The 22,612-nt window shown below is 39.2% G+C and overlaps 1 protein-coding gene across 2 annotated transcripts in view; it reads right to left on the bottom strand.

The window, feature by feature from the left end:
* Nucleotides 1-22,612, bottom strand: part of ATP8A2 (ATPase phospholipid transporting 8A2) — a 270,602-nt gene that overhangs the window by 177,287 nt on the left and 70,703 nt on the right. For both annotated transcript variants that reach the window (XM_057366714.1, XM_057366713.1), the window contains one exon: nucleotides 15,388-15,560. In XM_057366714.1, coding sequence (XP_057222697.1) covers nucleotides 15,388-15,560 — 173 coding nt within the window. The remainder of the gene's footprint in view (nucleotides 1-15,387; nucleotides 15,561-22,612) is intronic.

The raw sequence follows: 22,612 nt of genomic DNA, 5'->3' as shown, positions 1-22,612 counted from the left end.
AAAAAAAAAAAAGCTACTCTTCATTTACAGATATGCTTTCACTATTACTGTGAAATACAGATTCCTACCCAAGTATCTGCAGATTGACTCCTTTGCCTGAAATCATCCTGGAACAAACAAGGTATCAATACAGTCTCTCACTTTGGAAAGCCTGCAGGAACAGGCATCATCACACATCTCTCTGATTTTACAGACAGCTGAGGAAGGTCAAGCGTCTCAAATCTCCATAACAAATTGGGACCACAAATCATGTATTCTTCTGAAATGAGTACCACAGATGCAGAGCCATCCAGTTACTTTTACTGCTCCTTGTAAAGTCTTTAGAATGGGAAATGCAAGAAGCTGAAATAGATTCTCAGCTGTCTGCAGCCAGAGACAGCATTTTTACCTCTGTATCTGCGCTTCTGCAACCTGACAACTTCAGCATTACAACTCGACTTTTGTATCACAGCTGAGATGCCTTTCCAATTAAGGTGTCACCGAGCCACATACAGACTCCACCTTTGCCTGTTTGTGTTATACTGGAAGAGACATGACAATTCCATCAACTTAAAGAATCAAATCCACATGATTCACATGTCTATATAATACATCACACTGTATAATGCATGTAACAAACAGCCTTTATGCTGCTGGCACTTCATATTTAACATTCCAACAGGATCTCATAACCAGGAATGAGATATCTTCACCAGGAGATATGGTCCCAGAGCTCTGGTTTCATTGCTAAAGAGCCCCAGGTGAAATATTTATTCATGTCACTGTCCCTACTGCATGAACAGTGAGACAAAAGCTCACAGCATAGGAATTCCTAACAAACCATCCTACAGACCATCCGTGGAAGAATTACTTAGCACTCACTCCTCTTCCTATTCTCCCCTTGCCTTACACTCAAAAGAGCTAAGAGAAGAATTATCAATAGTTTGCATGCAGCTTGTAGGTTTCATTAAAACCAGTAGAATATGGTGGAATAAAAATCCTCTTTTGTTCAGCAGATTTCTACTCAATAAAATTCCTCATTTGTCTTTTCTTTCCTCTTGCTAATCAGTGCCAGCCTCCAATTAGAACTGACAATAGAAGAAAGTCTTTTTATGCTTTTCAGTCATCACTACATAAAACATCATACTATACTCCATTCTCCACTCAGTTCCTTTTTCTTCTTCTCAGAAAAAAAAACTAAAAAAAAAAAGAAACACAAACCCTTAGAATAAGTTGAGTGGTTTTAATCCTTTTAGTGTTTTCAGGCCAAAACCAAAATTCTTTCCAACCCTCCCATTCTGGACTTGGAGTGTGAATACTGAGCATGAGTTGGGCTTTCTTGCTGCACCTTCAGCTAAATTGCCGCTGCCACTGCTGTTGTGCTCTCTACCATCTCGTAAAATATTGGCTTTTACTGTAAACATCCAACAAAGGAAAAAAAATTAATTTTCCCCTAGACATAACAAACTGGCAACAACATCACAGATCAGCCTGGAACGCAAGACTAAAATCCAAAACTGAACTGAAGGTCCAATGTGAAGAAGGTGGATGGTATATGAGGAAAACGGAAGTGCATGCAGTGGTTTTAGAAGAGGAAAATCAGATATGAAAGGAAACTGTGTTTGTGAAAGATGCAGTTTGTATCATCTGGATGCTGCTCTCTTATTACATTGCTGTGTTTGTATAAATTGGTTGCACACCTTAAAACATCAGCAAAGTTTAGAGAACCCATGCCAGAATCCCAAAATAAAACACTTCTTTTCTTTGAACACAAAAACACAGGCAAAATAGTAGGGAAGAATCAGGTGTCACACATAAACAAAACAAATCCGGAAGAGCATAAAAATTGAGCAAAGTCTCAGAGGTAGGCTGAAGGAATCCCTTCCCCCTTGCATTATCCAATCTCCCATCAACTTTTATTTTTCAGCAAAGCTGTCTGGACTTGCTGCAACTCTGTCTATGTTAAGAGGGCCCAGAAGAAACTGCCCTGCTGTGGGGAACACTGACAGACCTGTCTCTTCCATTACACCACGGCACACCTGGGACTGAGACAAAATGTTCAATTCTTTCCTGTTTTCACAAACTCCATCTGATCCTAGAGTGCCAAGGTACAGAAATTGTTGCTGTGCTTTACACACTTTAAAATATGTTTCTTCCAGGCTGCCACTCACTGAAAGAGCAACAAGTCTGACCTCTCGTACCACCTGGGGTCCTTCACATGACCAATCTCTAAGCAAAGGGCTTAGAGACCAAGCACTGGCTTTACCCAAGAGATGCCTGCAAAAAAAGCCAGAACTCTGGGAACACTGCTTCCCCTCTTAGTACAACCATGAACTGCACATCAGGAGCCAACCTTTGATGAGAGGCCCAAATGCCATTAAAACAGAGCTCTAAATCAGTGGAGCTTTTTACATAGGTTAATAGATCCCAACTGAATCAAAACATTAATATTAAGCTCTCAGGACTAAGGATATGGTATTGGGTCCAGGACACATGCTTTTAAAAGGTCCCTAAATGCTTATTCATCTAATAAAGCACAAAAGCTCTAAAAAAGCTGTTGCCATCTGTTTTCTGGACTTTGATATTTCTATATGATCCTCTCCCTACCCCCATCAACCATTATTCAGAGACAAAAGAAACCAAAACCAGAAAAATTAACACTAAGACTGCATTCTTGAGTCACAACACTCCTCTTGATTAGTGAAAGGATATCCAAAACTTTGCAAGATGTGGTACAATAAGTTGTGTTGTTGGAAGAGTTGAAGCTTTAACTTTACATCTGACATTTAAATCAGACTCAATTTCTTCTGCATAATAGTTCTTTCCAATTTAATTTGAATACATTTATTAACTGCAATTTGAAGTAAACATACTTGTTTTAAACCAACGATTTGAAAGTAGTGTTTGAGGAGGAAAGAATAGTTAAGTGCCAGTTTTTCTTTAATCCTTAGGTCTTCACAGTTGAGAGACAGACAGGCAGGGACCACACTAAGCAAACCATAGATTAGGTTCTGAACACCTTTTGCCCACATCATATAAAACATTAGTCTTTTGGACAAGCAAAAGAGAAATGTCCTGATACCAGCAGTAATCAGATCAGGTTTATAACAAAAATCAAGTAATTTTAAAGTAGTTCTTTACTTTTATATTTTCAAATAAAATCAGGGGCAGAGCTTGCTTTGGGGGGGAGCTTCAACAACTGCAATGTGCTTAAAGGGCCCCCAACCACTGCCTATTACTTACAAAAGCAACCTCTACCCTTGATTTTAGTATAGATTATCATCACAGACAGAGACAGTCAACACTCTCCAATGCCATCAGGACATCATGTCAACTGCTTTAAAAGCTCAAGAACCCAGTAAGTGACAGTGTGTATTGACACCCAAGCAGCACATATAGTACCTGAGGGTCAATTCCTCCCCATGCCAAGGACATGGATTAAGCTGCCTCTTCTCTGCAGGGAGTACTCTAAAGGCTGATCAGAATCCACAATATTGAAGATTTATATACTTCCTCAAAACAACTGGTTAAATATTAGACACCGTGCAGAAAGGCAGAAATAGGATTCATCTCTTCAAAGCACATGGTTTCTCACAGCCCAGGAGCTCCACAAGCACAGGACACTCCCAGCAGTGCACTGCACAGCAACTGCTGCATCCAACAGCCTCCACTGGGGCATGCCCTGCTTTTATGAGGAATGCCAGTCCTCATGGGATGCCTGTGTTCTGTCCATACTGACCTTCAGGTTAACCATACCATTAAAGAAAAAAACCAAAAAACTATGAAATAACATCTGCAGTTTCCTGTCCACACAACCTGCATGAACCTGGCATATAATACTTGTATATACTTATCAGCTTATAAACCAGAGAACCAGGTGTAATCATTTGTTTTAAAAATAGCCATACAATATTTACTCTCTAAATGTGAAGGCACTTGATCTTTTAAAACTCTAAAGTTCAAAGTGTGAATAAAAGTGACATTGTCCTGGGAGAAGAAAATCTCTCAAAGCAGAGTTGCCATAAAACAAGATACTGAACCTTTCACAAAGTCAATGTGCAATTTTCAGAACAGCTATTCAGTAGATCAAGATTATTTCACCACATCTTTGACTTATCAAAAGGCAAAAAATGCTAGACACAGTACTGTGCAAGTACAGGACAGCAAATCACAGGTATCTGTGGTGTAGTCAGGACACCAGGTATCACAGGTATCTGTCACTATGCAAGAGCTAGGGAAGCTGGACCAGATGACCCTGTATAGTCCCTTCTATAGTTCTCTATCACCCCAAGTCCATTGTTAGAAGTAAACATGGCCTAAATAGTGGAACAGGGTTTTAGGTGACTAAGTACAGCAGGACACTCTGCCAGAACAACTCTGTTGTTGTGAACAAGAATTGAGTGGGCTACTTAGACACTTTTTCTTAAATCCCCACTAGTTACTTCACCCATTCAGCTACTCAGACAAAACCAGCAAATCTCATGAATTTGCTAGAGAAAGCCTGAGCTCAGCAATTAAAGTAAAAACATTCACTAGATTGTTACACTTAGGCAGAATAAAACCTTGCTCTATGTTGCCTTTAAAACTCTACCCTAATAAAACATCCCCGAACAGCTTAGATTTCCAGCCCACACATATTGGTTATCAAAAGAAACAGACATGAGAAACAATGAAGAAGAGAGCTCGCACACATTTCTTCCTTAGATTCCTAAAGCCAGCTGTACTGAAAAAACAAATCTAAGTCAACCATCTAGCAGAGGGACAGCCACAAGAGCCAGGGGTTAAAAGCAATCGTGCCTTTTACGTCAAGAGAACTCCTTACAAATATCACTTGATTTCATCCTTCAAGATAGAATTGGAATTTCTTAACCAACAGTAATGCAGCTACAAAAACCTTCTTGCAAAGAAGCAAAACAGCCCTGTTGCTCTGGAGGTCGCCCCCAATTTTAACTCCTATGCCAACCAGTACTCAAAAGTCTCCAAAGACCCAACCTGAGCAGCAGAAAATCCTACAGCTAGTTTCTATTTGTAAAAGTTAGAGCCAAATCAGGTCTCAAAATATGGCTATATTAACCCTGATTATGTTATGAATTAGTTACTAATACTTGTTGGAGGATTGGAGAGCAACACACAAAGGTCCTACAAATAGCCCTCAACAGAGCCACGTGTGATCTGTGGGCAGCAATATCAACATCATCACCTAGGCCTGGACACACACCTATCGCTATGGCAGTGCACAGACTCATTCCATCTCATGACAAATTCACTGACCCACTGTTCCAAGGGACCCATCACACCATGCAGACTAGACTTGGATGATCTGTCTGTACAACCTGGTGCCAAGGCATATGGAAGTACCTCACTTGGAGGATGGGGAATGTAGAGGCAGGAAGTTTTGGAGAAACTTGTCACTGACTTGGACACTGGATAAACCACATGCAAAAATGACTTTCCACCATCTGAGTACAGACAGTTCTGAGCTTAACATTTCACCAGATGAAAGACTAAAGCCAAGTGAAAGACTCCAGACGAGCGAACCAGAGCAAATGATTCTACGTACATAACAATCAGAGCAGCCATCCTTGAACCGCAGAAAAGTTTTTAAGCACTTTCAGCCTCCCCAGAGACTGCCAATCCCTGCCTCCCCACTCGTAAGGATCAGTTCAGCAAGCAATCTCTGAATGCTCAGCACATCCTTGTGAACAAGAAGCAATTTTGCAGAAAGATGACAGGCAGTTGAGCTCTCAAAGAGGTGTCTTCAGCCCAGCTGTATTGAGTTTGCAGTTTGTCTTCCTTCTAGCACCTTAACACACTATGCCAAGTTTAGGTTTGCTTTTAAGACTCCTTCCTTCTCCCTATGAGGGCCCACAAGGAATAACTCTTTCAAGTTCACATGGAGGCAAATAGCCCCAGATAACACCCTCCAGAGGTCTAGAAGCTCTGATCAGCGTGCTTCCTGTAGGAACTTGAATTTGTGCATTTATGTAGAAAAGGTTTACAAAGAATGTAACTAAAACAATCCTAGGGATGCACAAAGACACATATTATACAAAGCAAGATGTGACAAGACCTGTGAGAAGGAGCAGTTTAAGAGTGTGCCATGTCTTGGAAAACAGTAAGAGAAGGGGGATATGAGGGAACAAGATTTAAGAGAAATGATAATTTTCCGTGTCTCTCTTCTATTTTAGACACTATTGGAGAAGCAAGTTTGAAAGAGCAGAAGAAAAACACATTCAACACACATACCAAAACAAGATCTCAAAGCTGCCTTCACAGAATAGGAGGAGCTATTTTTTTCAGAAAAAAGCAAAAGAACAGCCTACTGGTGAATGCAGAATCCAAGTCACTATTATTTTAACCCTGCCAGTGGTGTTCAGGACACGGAGCCCTCAAGCTGAATGGTAGTTCTGATACAGCAGAAAATGAGTTTTTCTTCAAGTTTTGAGTATATCTTTGCAAGTACAAGTATTCCTCACACATTTTCTAGCTTGCCTTTTCTTAGAAGTACTAAGCAGAATGATTAGCACAGAAATAAAATTTCTGTTTTTTAAAAGGATGAGTTTAGTATTGCTCTGCATAAGCAGGTGAGCATCCCTACAGACTGCAAAACACAGAGGATTCCCCGTCTGTGGGCAATTGTGCAAAGGAAAGTCTAAGGCCCACAAAAACTATGACACCACCAACATAAGACTATTTAGCAAAATATTGATCTGCCCTACAGACATGGTGGGATTTACTCACACAGTTAAAGAAAAGGCAAGTCTATAGATCTACACACTTCAAGCACATAAGCAGGCCAAAAACTGCATAACCCACTGGAACCAGAGCCTCTTCATTTTTCTACTGGTATGAACAAGTGCAAAGGGTTTGCTTCCTAGTCTACCCTGGTGAATCAAATCAGCTTTATTTCCCTCAAGCATAGTTTTGGTTTTATTACCATGACTTCAGAGATATGAATAGCAGAGAAATACATTTAAGCCTAGCCATTCTTTTCAGTGTAAGGTCAAATTTTTCCAAATATCCAGTATGGATTCAGCTGTGCTACTACTGAACTTGTACATACTCTAGAGTCAGCTTCCACCAACACTAAGAACTTTCGGAAACTTTGACCAGAGCAATTTTACCAATTGAGTGTCCCACATATTACTACAATGCCCTAAAGCCCAGAATCCTCAGAAAGGTAATTCCCTGCAGTACTAAGAAGCTTGCAGAGCAGACTGTTCCCTCCTCTGTAATTTTATATCTGTACTTTTAACAATGGAAAATACAATATTTAAACTGGTCCTGTGGGATAGAGCACGAGACTCTGTTGGATCTTATAAAAGGAGTAATATTACAGTGGGTTTGAGTCTTATTTCTGAATGCACTGCAGCACCACATATTCTTCAGAGGCCTTTGACTTCTATGCATCAGGATTTTAGTGAAATTCAAATATTAAATTTAAAGACAAAAATAAATATTTCAATAAAGCAAGGAGAAGCTTCAAATCCTCTTGTTGGAAAAGCTTGGAGATCTTTAAAACTACCCAATATTTACAGAAGAAAATTCAGAATACTAAGCAGTGATCAAGATAAGGCTACCTATTTATTTCTAAGATTGGACAAACCATTACAAGAAAACAGAAAAGGTAAAATATTTCCTTGCAATTGCAACCTGGTGAGCAAGGAATTAAGGAACTTTTCTACACAGTGAGAAGCCTGTACAAATCAGTTGCAAGGCTGCTGAAAGGCACCAGATCCTTGGCCTCCATCCAGCCTTATGGACCAGCGGGGAATTCTGTAAGAGGAAACAGTCACTCCCTAGCAGACAACATGTTGTTCCAGGAACTCAGGAAAAGGCTATTTGGCACAACAAACAAGTGGTAAGAAATAAGGACAATTGTGTTAATGGCCCAGTTATGCCAGAATGCCTAAACCGGAAAAAAACTGGCATTACTGAAGTCTAATGGAGAATCAGAGTGTCTGACATCTCTGGTTTGGGAAAGAGCTTTATTTGGGACAGGACAGGACAGTGAGCTGCACTTAGCCTACACACCTCATCCTATTAAGAGAGTGCTCTTACCGGGCACAGGCATATACACCTATGAATGATGCTGTGCACTGCCTCAGATACCACATATTACATGTGCCACACAAACCTTCTTGAAAGAGCTCAAACATTTTGCTGTTAGCTAAGATAAAAAGTTAATTAACACTTGCAATGGCAAACTGGAGGAACTTGGGTAAGTCCAGAATCAACATGCACCACCCCCTAACCACAAAAGATACTGAAAGAAAACAAACACCAAACAAACACCTCCCCTCAAAAAAAAAGACCTTATATATTTTGTTTAAAGAGAGTGGTGATAACACCTATGTGTCTAATAGTGTTTTTACAAAACAGAAGCCTAAAATGAAGGGATGCAAATAAAGATGGGTTTACAAGCATAATTTTGCTGTAGTACCTCTAAATTAAAACCTGGTGACCTTTAGCCTTTCCACCATCACCCTCAACAGCTTTGTATAGCAAGTGAAGAATACTATATTCAATAAAGAAGACTAGGGAATTTCAGTGAGAAGAAAGTAGTTGTTCAATTTGGAACTTGACCAGAAGACAGGGGTTAACACACTAACACTTGTGGAAAGAAAAATATACCAGTACTACAAATTGCTCATGGAACAGAAGGTATTCCAAACCACAGTTTTATCTTTCTTCTAAAATAGCATACGTTCCAGCAGCATAGTTTTTTCTCATGTGCAGTATCTATGGAATGTTTATTTTCCAATTTGGGAAGCATAGTGCTAAACATAGCACTCCTGGCTGCTCCACCTCAGAAACTGAAGAGACCAGAAGCAATTTGGACAAGGTACTGCAGTATGGTGAAGAAGCAGACACTGATTCTATCTGGAACTGTTTGTGAATATTATCACCCCATTGCTCAAGAGACACATTTCACTTGCATGTGACAAGACAGAGTAAGTGAAATGCTAAGATTTTGATCACCTAAATACTAAGCTCACAATTCAAAATGGTAACAAATTAATTTCAAAAATAACAGCTAGGACAAACACTGCTTGAAGGAGAAGCTTATTCAGTTTTTATCAGGACATGAAGTATTTTTCCTACAAAATTGTTTCCAATGAAAAGAGTTGCTTTTAGCTGTATTCATTTTCCTCCACCCTTTTCCAAATACTTGTGGTAAGTGAATTTGCTACTAAGAATGGTAACAGAAACAGGAAGTTGAGATGAAGCAGAATATTTCAGGAACAAATTTTTCATTCATATTCAGTTATGGGCACGAGAACTCATTCAGCTGGTCATCCTGTATAAACAGAAACTGAGCATTAAAACAGATACTAGATCTGAACTGACATACACAAGTTTAAAACACAATACAAACTTAGTTAATTAGCTAACCTGTTCTTCAATAAATTCAAAAAAAGCAAACATTTTGCAAAATTGTGACTAGCAGTGGAAACTGAAACACTGGTTCAATTTAGAGATTACTTCCTGTTCTGAATCACATCACAAGTAAAGAAAAATAATTCTAAGAAAAAGCACAGTCACAATAAGGGGATGAAGTTAAGCAGTAAAAAATGTTTGGCCATACAGCATGAATCATTTAATTCAGGCTGTCAGGCAATTAATAGTTACCCAAGGCAAAGAGCAAAAACGTGCTTCACCTGCACAATTTTAAAAGCAAACAATACCAGTTAAAGCAGTATCTTTAAATTACTGTTTATACTTAAACAGTAATTTTTTTCTCCTTTTAAACATTTGGTACGTATTTGAATGATTTAAACTATGAGAGTGAAATTCAGGAATTGTTATAGCTCAGAGCACTGATTTAAAAGAACAAACAGAAGTCAAAACATGCAGCAGAAATTCACTTTGCCACTCAGAGGACAAAACAATTACCAAAATTTATAAGACCAAGATCTCCTAAAGTTTGCCCATATTAGCTTTCCAGCACAGAACTGGTGACATTTTGCAAGTTTACTTAGCTCTTGAAAAGCAGCCAACATGCTTTCAAGAAAAATAATCATAATAAATTCCCAGGATTATTTTACACATCCCTACATACACAATGAACAATTTAGGTGATCCTTTCTAATCATCTTTAAGTATTCTTCAGTCAAGAATGCAGAGAGCACCATGTAATGCTGCAACTCCAAACCTTCCTTCCACTTCAATTATCTACAAACACTAAAGCTGTCAGAATGGCTCTTCCCTCATGGTTTTCCAAGTCATGAGATGAATACTGCTATCATGAGCTGGCAGAAATAGAACAAGAGAAGGAGCATTGATGATTTAGTATGTGACAGATGAGGGGAAACATAAGATATACAGAGAGGAGAATGTAACACATCCATAATTTTCTTTGGGACCAATTAATATTAGAATTGGCTTGCATACTCTTAATTAGAATTGAGCTGCAATTTTTTATTATGAAAATGGGGATCTTATCTAATGAAAGCCAGCAAGACACATTTTTGATTCAATAAATAAATACATGCTGTACTACAGCACGGAATAATCATTTTGTCAAATACTAACACCAGCAACAATATGAGAGTTGGGGGAATAAATATTTAAGAAGTATTCCAGATGTTCATTTTGTGACCTATGTTATTAATATCTCCTCCAAATCATGATGGAAGACCAGAAGCACCCAAGCTATGGCCTTACAGCTCAGAGTGCCAGGACAACTTTTCTCTTGTCTCCTGATCTGTCTTCTGTCCTTAGCTGATGAAGCGACATTTACAATTAGCAACATGCACACTTCACAGGCTGCTTTTTTCATTCCCTTCTCCAACCTTCTGCTTTCAATTCATTAAATGCCTTCCCTTTTCAACACCCAAGCAGACACACTCAAATCAAAGGGTATGTTCATTTCTGAACCTTTAGTTCTGTTCTCAGAATGATGCCTGTGGGCTCACATCCTCACCCCAGCCTCCCTGCATGCTACATACAAAAGCAACACAGGTAGGACAGGGTTTTGCTTTTGTTGGGGGGTTGTTTCAAGAACATACGTTTTTTTCATCTTGTTTATTTCTTTACTCAGTTCCTAACCATTATTCCTACAGCTTCAATACTGCTCAAGGTACCAAAACCAACAGTTTGTGCTGCTATCACCTACAGTTAGCTGGTGAGGTTGGGCAGAAGCCCTCCAGTCAGTGTTTGGATTCTGAGCAACAACTGCACACACCTTTCACACCTAAAAGCAAGAAAAATCACCCTGATGTAGTAGCCATGACGTGGCAAGTGCCCTTGTGGAAACAGCAGATAGTCCACAGAAATTGCTGTTGCTGGATTTCCTCAATTTGAGTTCATCCTGCTCTGCTTTATAGGCACCTGTCCAGAGCAGGATATCAGATCTAAGTATGGCAGAAAAGTTGATGAATTGTACAGCAACTGAGACATGCTTCTTTGTTTTCCTATTGCTTGAAATCCTTCCTATATGGGCATCAACTCACTCAACGGAAAATCTGCAGGGTCTAAGAACACGTATGGAAAAGAAACAACATCCCAGCCTTATCACCTCAAGCAGTACTGCTGAAATGATCAGTAACACAAGCAAAAGAAGGAAAAAATCCCCACGCTGAGGTACCCAGTGTGAGATATATGGGATGGGCTCCCAGCCTTAAGCTACACATCTCTCTGGAGATGCTTGTTTTGTTGGGCTTAGATCTCTGAAAGAAATTAAACAAAGGACTACTTCTGCTGTCCAACAATTAATTTTAAGTACTGAAGTACTTATACACTGCTTGGAATTATTTAATGCTTAAATGCTTATGGATTGCTTCTTCCTGGTGAATGTCTTGGTTACGTGGCAATAAACTCACAAAAAGGAAGAGTCACTGTCACCTGCAGAAAAGCTCTATTCAACAACAAAACGTTCCCAAAGTAGTCATGAAAATGTGTTTCTGAAACACAGCACATTTCAACTACAAATACTTCCAATTCAAGGCGGCTTTTCAGTAGAGAATTAAATATAAATTAAAATTTTTAAAATATTAAATAAATAAATACTAAATGCCATAACACACAAGTTATATATTTCTATGCTACTTTTATATTCAAAGCCAAATGCAACAATATGCTCTACCTACTAGCTACTGTATAAACACGAGATGAACGAAACACTCCATTTTGCTATTAAAAGAACTTCTAGCCAAGCCTTAACATTTTGCGTATCACAAAATATCACTGAAAAGAGGTTCATTAAAGGAACACTTGAAAACCAGAGACAGGCAATCATCAGCTCAGATCTCATAAATGAAGTCATGAGTTCAACCGCCTTCCAAACAACATTTACTTCCACTGAAATGTAAGTTTTGCTTGTTTTTGACATACTGACATCCAAGTCAGTGTGAGGGAAGATAATAAGATCTGTCAGTCTCTGGAAAAACTTCTAACAAGCAAGACTTTTTCTTAAAGAGTTGTTTGATTTGATTTTGCTAGCTTTACCAAGTCTCCCAAGGAGTATATTTTTCTCCACAATGCCAGTGGCCTGCTAGAGACACTGTAACAGTGGAAGACTTAACCTCATCAGAAGATACCATCTCTCCCTCTTAATGCAAAAAGGAGCCAGGTTTACTACAGTTTCATTTTAAGAGATTACCCCTGAGAAGCAAGTTCAACTACAGTTTATGCCTAAAGCCCGGAAAATGAATATACAGTATGTCTTAACTATATTTAAAAAAAAAAGGATGGCAAATGCAGCTGAAACTCTCCAGAGAAGATAAAAATGTTTTAGCAAATTTATGAAATATTAAGGCCCATGAATTTATGCAATGTGGAGAACAGGAAGGCAACTCCTCCTAGAGTGGTTAAACATCACACCACTAAGTTAAAGAGCCAGATACCTCTCCCAATTAACATTTTTGTTTGAAGACTAACTCTAATTTGAAATGCTCTCTTTGTCAATTACATTTTGAAGTTTTTTTTTCTGTGAAGTATAAGTGCACTGCCTTGTTTGAGTACTATCAAAAGCAACCCAGAGCAGAAAAAAAATGTTTTTCTTGCTTCACTATCAAGCACCTGGCAAGTGAATGGAAGGTTCCTGCAAAGCCTTAAAGGTTATTAAAAGCATTCCTCTTTTTCCCTTGGGACTTAAAACTCAATTATTTTCATTCCTCCTTTTAAGGTATGAAATTACATCATCTCTTGCCCTTTGATTTATACTTTACAGTATATTTTCCGCATTGTTCCCCAATTTGCTAATTCACTAATAAATAAAACTCCTGTTGGCTCCCCTCATGAAATAATGAAAGAGTAAATGTCCAGTATCGCATGTCTCTTGGCAAAAGAGGATGATGCATTAAATTCAGCTAATTACATACATTTTATGTATAATTTTAATAATTTGCAATACATGTTTTGTTTCAACAACATAAACGCATGAACTTATCAGATCTTCAAGAAACAAACTAACAAAGTGCCTTGTAAGGATCTCTTCCAAAGCATTGTGACAGAGTAGGAAAGTAAGAGATTTCTATCTGCTCTGTGTTTGTTAATTTCCCCACTAAGAGAGCACATGCCTACAACACTGGCTCAGCTCCCTTCCTGGGCACTTGGTGCCCTCAAAGCCCAGGGTACTTTTACTCTGGCCCTCCCTTGGCCCTGAATCGGGGCCTGTTGCATTCAGAAGGTGGCTACACTAGTGTTAGCTCCCTCTTGTAAAACACTTGGCACTCCATGGAACAGCTGCAGAAATGAGACCTCTGCTCTAAGACTTGATGCCTTCTTCCTGTAGCCCACTGCCAAATTTTAAAAAATTAATCAGCAGTGGAAGAAAGTGCTCTCTGAACACTACAGGGAAGAGCCTGTTTTCCTCGTCTTCATTCCCCCTTTGCATATTCACACAAATTGATATAAACCCCTCTGAGCTTCCTCTTCTCTAGGCTGAAGCTCCCTTCTCTGAGTTGTTCCACTGTCAGCTTCTCCTTGTATGAAAAATGCTCCAGCCCCTTGATCATCTTTGTGGTCCTGCACTGGACTCTTTCCATTAAACCTGTTCATTTCTCATATTAAGGATCCCAGAACTGAACACAAGGTTCCAGGTGTGACCTCACCAGCATGGAGAAGAAGGATCACCTGCCTCAACCTTTAGCAAGGCTCTTTATACCTCAGCCCAAGGGAGTGCTAGTCATTGTTTTGCCACTAGAATTCATTGCTGGCTCATGCTCAGCTTGTCCACCAAGGATCCTTCTGGACAATGGTGCTTTCCAGCTTGGCAACCCCCACATTTTACTGGTGTGAGGGCTTTTAACTCCCCAGGGACACAGGACTTTGTGTTTCCCCTTCTTGAGCTTCATGAGATTCCTCTGCTCAATTCTTCAATCTATCCAAGTCCCTCAGAAGGGCAGCACAGCCATCAGTGTTATCAATCACTCCTTAGAGTTTTATATCATCTGAAGACTCCATCTAATCATCAGGTGATTAATGAAGGTGTTGAACAGATCTACTCCCAGTATACTGTGCAGTCCGGACAACATGGGGAAAGAAACTAGTCAGAAAAAAAGCCTAAGGATTCATCTACTTCGGGTGCATGGACAGCAATTGCTTTTGCCATGTGATTCTTGTACAATAATGCACACATAAAAGGTGAGTAAGACTGGAAAAAAAGTAGTACAAGGTCTCCATACAGTCATTTCCCACAAAGCATATCTTGCTTCTAGAATGGAAATAAAACTTCCTGCCTGCCTAAATCAACAATCCTTTCTAGGTCACCGTTCTCCCCAAACACCAGCAATGAGCACAAACACACCCAATCCTCAAAGCCACATAATCTTTCAAAGTTAAAAATGATGCAGCCTTCCTGCTATGCATAAGGGAAAGTAAGCCAGCTTTCAGTTCGCATTTTCTTAGGGCTCTTATTTCCTTCCTTCTGAAGTAGTCACGACATAGGAGCACATTTGTGTATGGGTCAATCCACAAACAGAAACAAACTCTGCTGTGACTTAGTAAAGCAAGCATAATCGAACATTTTAATGGGGCAAATGGCACTTTTACCATATGCTCATGTAACACACAACAAGAACTCAATACAAACTCAAATTCACACAGACCTTCTCTAGAGCTGAGTCAAAAAGTCACACAAACATTTCGATTACAAATTACCACACCCATACCACTCCTCCTCATCAGTGTCTAACTGGGCAATCAGGCATAGTACTTTTTCACAATCCTTCCTCACTTCATAGACGAAGACTGGACTCAGCTGGGACTGACAGTGGCAGAGGGAAGTGCATTATTTGATGACACAATTTTAATGAAGGACATGTTCCTCCATCGTAGGAGTAAGAAAAACACCACTAAGCAAGCTGCTCTCCAGCATACTTAATGTGGCAGCATGCATACTCAGTTGAATTTCACAGGCTTCATGCCCATTTTGTTACCCAAAAACGTCACAGAATTTCTTACCTGCAACAAATGACTGCTTTACAGGAGAGTGCCAAGTCCAGAAAGCTCTGCCTGACTTCAAAAGAAAGGGCATACTTCAGTGTGTGGCCATCAATAATCAAGGCAATATCATTCTCCTTGCCCAGTGACTCCCCCAGACTTGTACAATGTTGAGTCAGAGAAGCTCTTGTTGCCTGAAAAATAAACAGAAAGAAAATGTTCCTTTCCTATACAAGAAAAGTGCATTCAAATTAGAGCAAGGGGTCTTCAGACTGTGTAACAGGGCACAGTACACACGCACCCAAACTGGCACTGACATGAGCTGATGTGTTAACAGCATTTGTGCAGATATACTATGACACAATTTGTGTCACAAATCAGCAAAAGCTGCCTCTGCCTGCCTAGGAACACATCTTGTTTCAAAGTACAGCGTCTTTACCACACAGTCCTGCACGATGCATGTGCCCAAAGCAGTTGTGTACAGCCTTTCCAGCTGTATCCCAAATATAACGACTTTCCTGGGCCAAACAGGAAGGAAAATAATCATGCCATTTACACACAAAAGGGGGGAAAGAGGAGAAGTTGCTTTGCAATTCATTTTCTCTCACCCCACTCATTAGTATGGTAATCAAAACAAACTCACTCTGATTCACTAGAAAACTTGCCCCAAACTGGGGGAAAATTTAGATTAAGTTAGTGACTATGACAGAGAACACAGTTCAGTCATTTCAGACACAGATTACCTTTTGCACCTTCTTCTTTGCAAGAATGACTGCATAATTCCCTGTTTCCCCATGAAAATGTGAGGCATTAGATTTATGACTTCATGGCATACTTTATTTACACTGTACCTGAAAATTTAACACAAAGTAGATGACTGCGCTTAAACCATTAGAGACCAGTGCTGGTTAAACAAGGGTAAGTCTTCAGGGAAGAAAGCTGTTTTATCTAGTTCAACACTACTATGCAGTGACAACATTCACAGAAACTCCAAGGATAGTCTAATGGATACAGTTTGGGTAATGTTACCAATAATAGAATTTTATCCCTAGAACCGCTGCCCCTGGGATCTTGAAGTGTCATTTCTTTTTCTTTACTACTTCCTCCTAGTCTTGCTCAAACATTCTTCTTGCTCTCAAGTGCAGAATTAACCCCTGTCCTTTTCCTGAATATGCACACAGGATTAAATGCTTCTCCGACTATTTGAAACCAAGGGAGAACTCCCTGCTGTTATTCCCTGTCTAGCACTTGGGGCACTTCAGAGGGAACACCCTCATTTTTCACCTGACCCAAAGGAGGGTGAAGGGCCAGGGCCCAACCACTACCTCCTACAGAGACAGAGGAGAGGAGGGTTACTCAATATCCATTATCCATTGCTCAAAAGAAAAAGCCACCAGAAGACTTTTAGAAGGTGATGTTTATCATCAGCTGAGATTACTAGTTCTCCATAGCTTATTATCATGGCTATGCGTAAACATCATCCAATTCATGCCCTGGTCATGGAACTTACTCATCTTACATATAAGATGACATAGAAGGAGTAACAGGGTTAGTAATACCCTAAAACACTGTAAATCAAGGATTACAAATCAGGCACTTCATTTTACCATGAAGTGGTACCAAGAAATTAAAAAAAAATAAATAAAAGTTTTACTATTTGTAAAACTCTCAATTATGCTTCTCCACATGCAGGGCTAACTTACAACCTAATAGCTTATTTGGTAAAAAACATGAAATATTACTTTTGTTTCATCCAAACACTTTAAATTGCTATGTTTTTAAAAAGAAAACCAACTATTGCTCCTACAGGCCATTGCAATTAAGGCAAATAAACCAATCACACTGGGTATTTAATGAAGACCTCAGTAAGCAGGGGAGCAAACATTTGGAAACCCTGTGGAACTATTTCCTTCTGTGGACAACTCATTACTGGTAACTAGAGCAAAAATCCCTACTTTGATCCCCAGGTTTTACTCTTTGCTTGATATCAAGGGATAAGTTTATTTGAGTCACATCAAGCAAGACAAAATCAATCCTTTACTAGAACAAACATGATGGATCAGAAATCAACAGTAATCCTAAGAAAATATCTGGATGAACTCAGACCTGTGGAATACCTCTGTCTTTTTTTTACTGGGTATCCATCAAGCCTGAATAGTAGGATTGTCAGGGGTTCTGACAAAAATAGAGTATTACAAATATAACAAGCCTTTCACTTAGCCATAATAAACTTTGTTTTCATTCCCAGGCACAGAGCATCCAGCTGCTCTGGGGAAGCCTGGAGAGGTGTCTGCCAATCAGACCTTGTGGCACTAGCATATCAATTTCCACCAAATATTAAAAGTATGCAGCTTTACTTAAAAGGCAGAAGTGCAAAAACTGAAAAGTCCATCAGTTTAGTAGCCCTAATTCAGGGGGTTATTCTAATAAATATGGGCACTTCATTTACCAGTGGAAAACACGTGCACATGCTTAAGTTGTCCGTTGAATCAGAGTAACATTATCAGTTTAAACCTTTACAAGGGCTTAAAAATTTATTCACAAGACCACCAAGCATCAGAGCACAAGTATTAAAAAAAAAACAAAAAAAACAAAAAAAACAAAACAACAGACTGCAAAAATTCAACTACAGAGCTCAAACTGAAAAAGCTAGGGAAACAACGTTTCTATTTACTTTTATTTCACTTTTAGACTTTTGACATGATTGGGGCACTTGTTTCTAAAAACATGAACAATTCTAACATAAATGCATTTCAGGGTTAATGTTGTGGTCTCCGTGCTTGAGTTAAATTCAAGACAAAGTGCTATACTCCATAATAAACGTACCCCACCTGCTCTTCCTGTTTGTTTTTCCATTTCCATTTTAATGAGTAGCAACCACAAATACAAACCCAAGTAGAGCATTTACTTGCATTACTGCCTTAAAATAAACTTTCAGATTTTATTGTTCTCTATGTGCATAGTTTCCATACAGAACACAAAGTAACATTATTAGTTCCTTATTATAAATCTTCACAGCAGACTAGATTTGTTGACAGGCAGAAAACAAAAACATCCTCAAGCAGTTTGTGTGGTCTTCTCTAGATTGCACTCTCAGGATCTTTAACAAACCTTCAGACAGCATGCCTGTGAATTCTCACTTCCTAAAACCTCAGGAAAAATCCCTGCTGTGCCCAGCTTCTTCTTTGAATTAAAATACTGACAAACATTCTGGATTTATCAGGCTATTATTTTGTAGGTTAACAGAGCAAATACTAATACTTTTCACATGATGCTTAGAGGCAATTGGGAAATCAATGCAATCAGATTTAATTTAATCACAACTCTGCTGATTTTACTAAAAACAAGAGCAGACTCCTCATGCTGCAATAAGAAACATTACTGCATAGGTTATATAATTAGATCTTAAGCATGCTTTCTGTGTGCACCATGTGCTTTTTCATGGGTTTTGTTGTAGGTTTTTTGCTTCATTTTTGTTGGGTTTTTTTAGAAGCAGCACCCCATACTGCCCATTCCCTCCAATGAGAGCTTTGCACAACACAAGAAATGTTGGTGCGTAAGGCAATTTAGTATCCCACACAGAACAGCATAAAGATACTTGCCAAGAAAAAAGAGAAGTCAGAAGGACTTGGAAAAACCAAGTGCAGAAGACTCCAGCAGGAAAACAGCCATTCCCTAAGCTTATCTTACAAGAAAGCTAATACCCAGTGAAGAACTGGACAATTACTATAAGATAATCAGCTCCAAATCTCCTCTTTCCTCCCCTGTATTTCCCTGGAGAAGCTCATAAAGTCACTGAAATGACAGCAACAGATAGAAAGGATAGAAATTTGGGCAGCTACTACACTTACAGTTCATTGTAAGCATTCAGCCATACATGGCCAACAAGGAAAGAGATCTCAGGAAGATAATTCAGTGGCTAGAAGCATCATGTAGGCCAGAAGGTATCTTTGGCCAAAGAGTGCCACTCAGCCCTGGATCTGTGACCTCTGATGGACATACCCCCATAAAGCCAAAATCAGCCTTACATTCTGGCCACCTACATTTCATGCACCCTCAGCTGGTTGGAGCACGGTGCGAATGATGCCAAGGCCATTCACTTCAGGGTTGGACTCAATGATCCTTGTGAGTCCCTTACAACTCAGAATATTCTGTGATTCACCCTTCTTGAATTGCCATTCCTCCGTCTGAGAAGATCTAACATGACCCTCACACAACAAGCTCCTGCGGTAAGAGATGTTAAACTTAGACATTGGTTTTTTGCTTCCATATTTATCTACAAAGTACTGCTAGCTAGAGCAGTTTAAAGGGTTTTCTAAGTGAAGTTCTTCCATCATCCTATAACTGATTTCCAAATCACTAATTCTGATATAAAAGAGACTGTATAAACTACAATCTGCTAGCTCACTAGAGCGCACTGGAAAGCCAGCTCAACTTGTTTTACCAATCCAAGAATTTACTTTTTACACCTTCTGTTTTCCTTCCTATGCATAGATAATCTGAATCATCAGATGTAAATATTTTTTTACTTGCTGAAAAAAGTGGTTTCATTCAAAATACAAGCCCCTGCCCCCAGTGTTAACGGAAAAAAATTCCAAGGAGGACTTAAGAATTAAACAAAGAATCCACTGCATAACCCCACTCATGATAACACTGGCCAGCCCTACTTAATGTGAATACTTCACTAATTCACATTTCGAAAGAAATAGTACCAGCATCTCTCAGTTTAGAGGAAGCCCGAGTACTTTCGAAATACAGGATTTACTTCTGTTGCAACCTGTACTCATGAAACCATTTAGCAAATGGATCATGGAAGATCAGACCCCAGCGTACCTTCCATTTACTCTTTTATTTTTCCAATTACTCTTAATTTTTTCCAGTTTAGGAGAAACACTAACGAACAGGCCCAGGATGTTTCTCAGTATTACCGCAGTGTTCAGCCCGTGTCACAGGTTGAATTAAAGAGATGTATAAGAGCACACGGTGTGACTACCCCAATGACACCCCACACCCATTCCTAAAACACGCCAATCAAATGACTGTCACTGATCTGGCACAGCAAAACTTGCTTATTTAACAGCTCCATGACTCTGCTTGATGAATATGATATCCTACCACACCAAGAAAAACACCATGTGGAGAACCCAGAGATATTAGATGGGCTCATTCAGATAATTTTCATAGTTTTGAATTTAACTTCAACCTGAAATTCCTTCACAGTTAGCCAAGTAATTTAAAACGTCTCAATACAAAGAGTCCTTAATCTGCATAGCAAGTCTCAGGTTATCACACATACAAATCAATCTTGCCTTCAGATATTAGAAATATGGATTGTACCAGATTTTTTGTATCCACAGACAGCTGAAAGTCCAGATGAATTTGACCATCAAGGGCTATAACAAGTGCTGTAGAGAATGATTCAAGGATGTTTCCAGTTGTGAAACAAATGTATTACACAGGAGCCAAGAAACTGGGTTAAAAAGGAAAGAAAATACAGCCTGAAGAAACATCCATCCTATCATCTGTACATCTCTCTCCAAGCATCTTCCACACAGTTTAAAAAGAAAAATGAAACAGATCTTTTCACAAACTTAGTCTGGTTACAGAAAAATCATCTCCAAAAGTGTCAGTCAGATATACCATCTCGAACACATATGCTGTGTGAAGGCCTGCAGCTACTTCAAGTACCTGCAAGATCAGTTCAAGATCATGGTAAGCAGGAGAATCAAAGAGCTGACTATTCAAAAAGTACATGGTTAAATATTCAAGCAAACTACATGTAACATGTCAGATGGCTGCACACTAAACTTCAGGCTCCCAGTGAAGAAAAGTAGCATCTTTAATACGGAATATATATGAAGTCTCCCCTGCAACCCCAGAGCTGGATAGGCTTGGTGGAGGAGAGAAGGAGGGAAGAATTAGGAGCAAAGAGAGGCTTTTGCCAAAATAAGAAGTAAAACTGATTTGTTCAAGACTTCACTACCTAGTTATCTCCCATCTTGCAGATTAAATACCATGGTAGTGCGTGCTGCCAGAAGTGGTGATCCTCATGTTTTAGCCTTCTGAAATAAAACCTGAGGTTTTCTGCAGCATTGCTTTTTCCCCACTATACGGAAAGAGATGCTGATTTATAGCAGTGGCATCTTTTAAATGTCAATTCTCACTGTAAATCTTGACTAAAATACTGATGCATTAAAAAAAAAACAAAAAAAAACCAAGAAAAGGGACAAAAGCCTCAGCATTCTCAGACCAAAGAATTGATGTCCTAAGTAGTCATCCAGTGGTTGCCAAAGGCACCATCTTGAAAGCCAAGAGACTTTTGCAATCCTCCTTTGACTTCTAAGAGGGCAAAGCTAGCAGTATAAGAAACAATTGTAGAAACAACTGCAGTCAAAGGGGCAACTCATCAAATATTCTTCAAATGCCATGGAAGACAATACCACATTTATTCAGTCTGACATTTTTTACTATTTCTAACTTCAGCAAGAAACGTGCATCCTGGGACAACCAGGGATTTCAAACAGTATAGCCACAACCCTGTTCTCTTCACACTAAGGAGAGCATTAGGCTTATTACACCATTTTCATTTACTCCAGAACTGCTCCATGTAGGTCACTCTGTGTATTGTTTTCAGCATATATTTGACCACAGATCAGTTTATGGTGCATATTAAGATAGTTTAGATCTCATACCACAGAAAGAGGGGGAAAAAATGCTTGTTCTGGACACCAATACATCTGTGTGATTACTAAAATCAACTGTACTGTGCCAAGAGGAAGCAGTCTGTTAGTTTTGCTAACAAGCTAGAATGACTCAGTGTCTTTATATTTTGATATTTTAGCTTTATTAAATTCACTCAACAGAACAGACTTTTTATTGCCTTCTATTTTTTCTCTTTTGACTATAATTACCCAGCTTTTCCTGGAAGCAAGCAAAGCAGAAGCCAGCCCTTGTTTAGACCTTTGAGAAGCTGTGTTTCTGCTAAGTAATTTCTCAAAGATAAAAGCCCAACCCAACAGATAAATCCTCAGATCAAGGAGATACCACAACCTTCTCCTTTAGATCATGAAGATAGAGGATTCTCTTTTACAGTGTCTGAACCATAGGCTTCTGTGTTGCTTTGTTTTAAGCTGTCAGTATATATCAATGCCCACAAACAGCTAAAGAGAATTCAACCAAGAAAATAATACTGGTAATGTGGACATAAAAGTCAGTCTATAATTTACACCACACCACCCAAAAAAGG

The sequence above is a fragment of the Malurus melanocephalus genome, unplaced genomic scaffold (genome assembly GCF_030028575.1).
Source record: "Malurus melanocephalus ecotype Western Australia unplaced genomic scaffold, MMel_1.1 scaffold_70, whole genome shotgun sequence".
Taxonomy (NCBI): domain Eukaryota; kingdom Metazoa; phylum Chordata; class Aves; order Passeriformes; family Maluridae; genus Malurus; species Malurus melanocephalus.
This window is presented reverse-complemented; position numbering and strand designations above follow the sequence as displayed.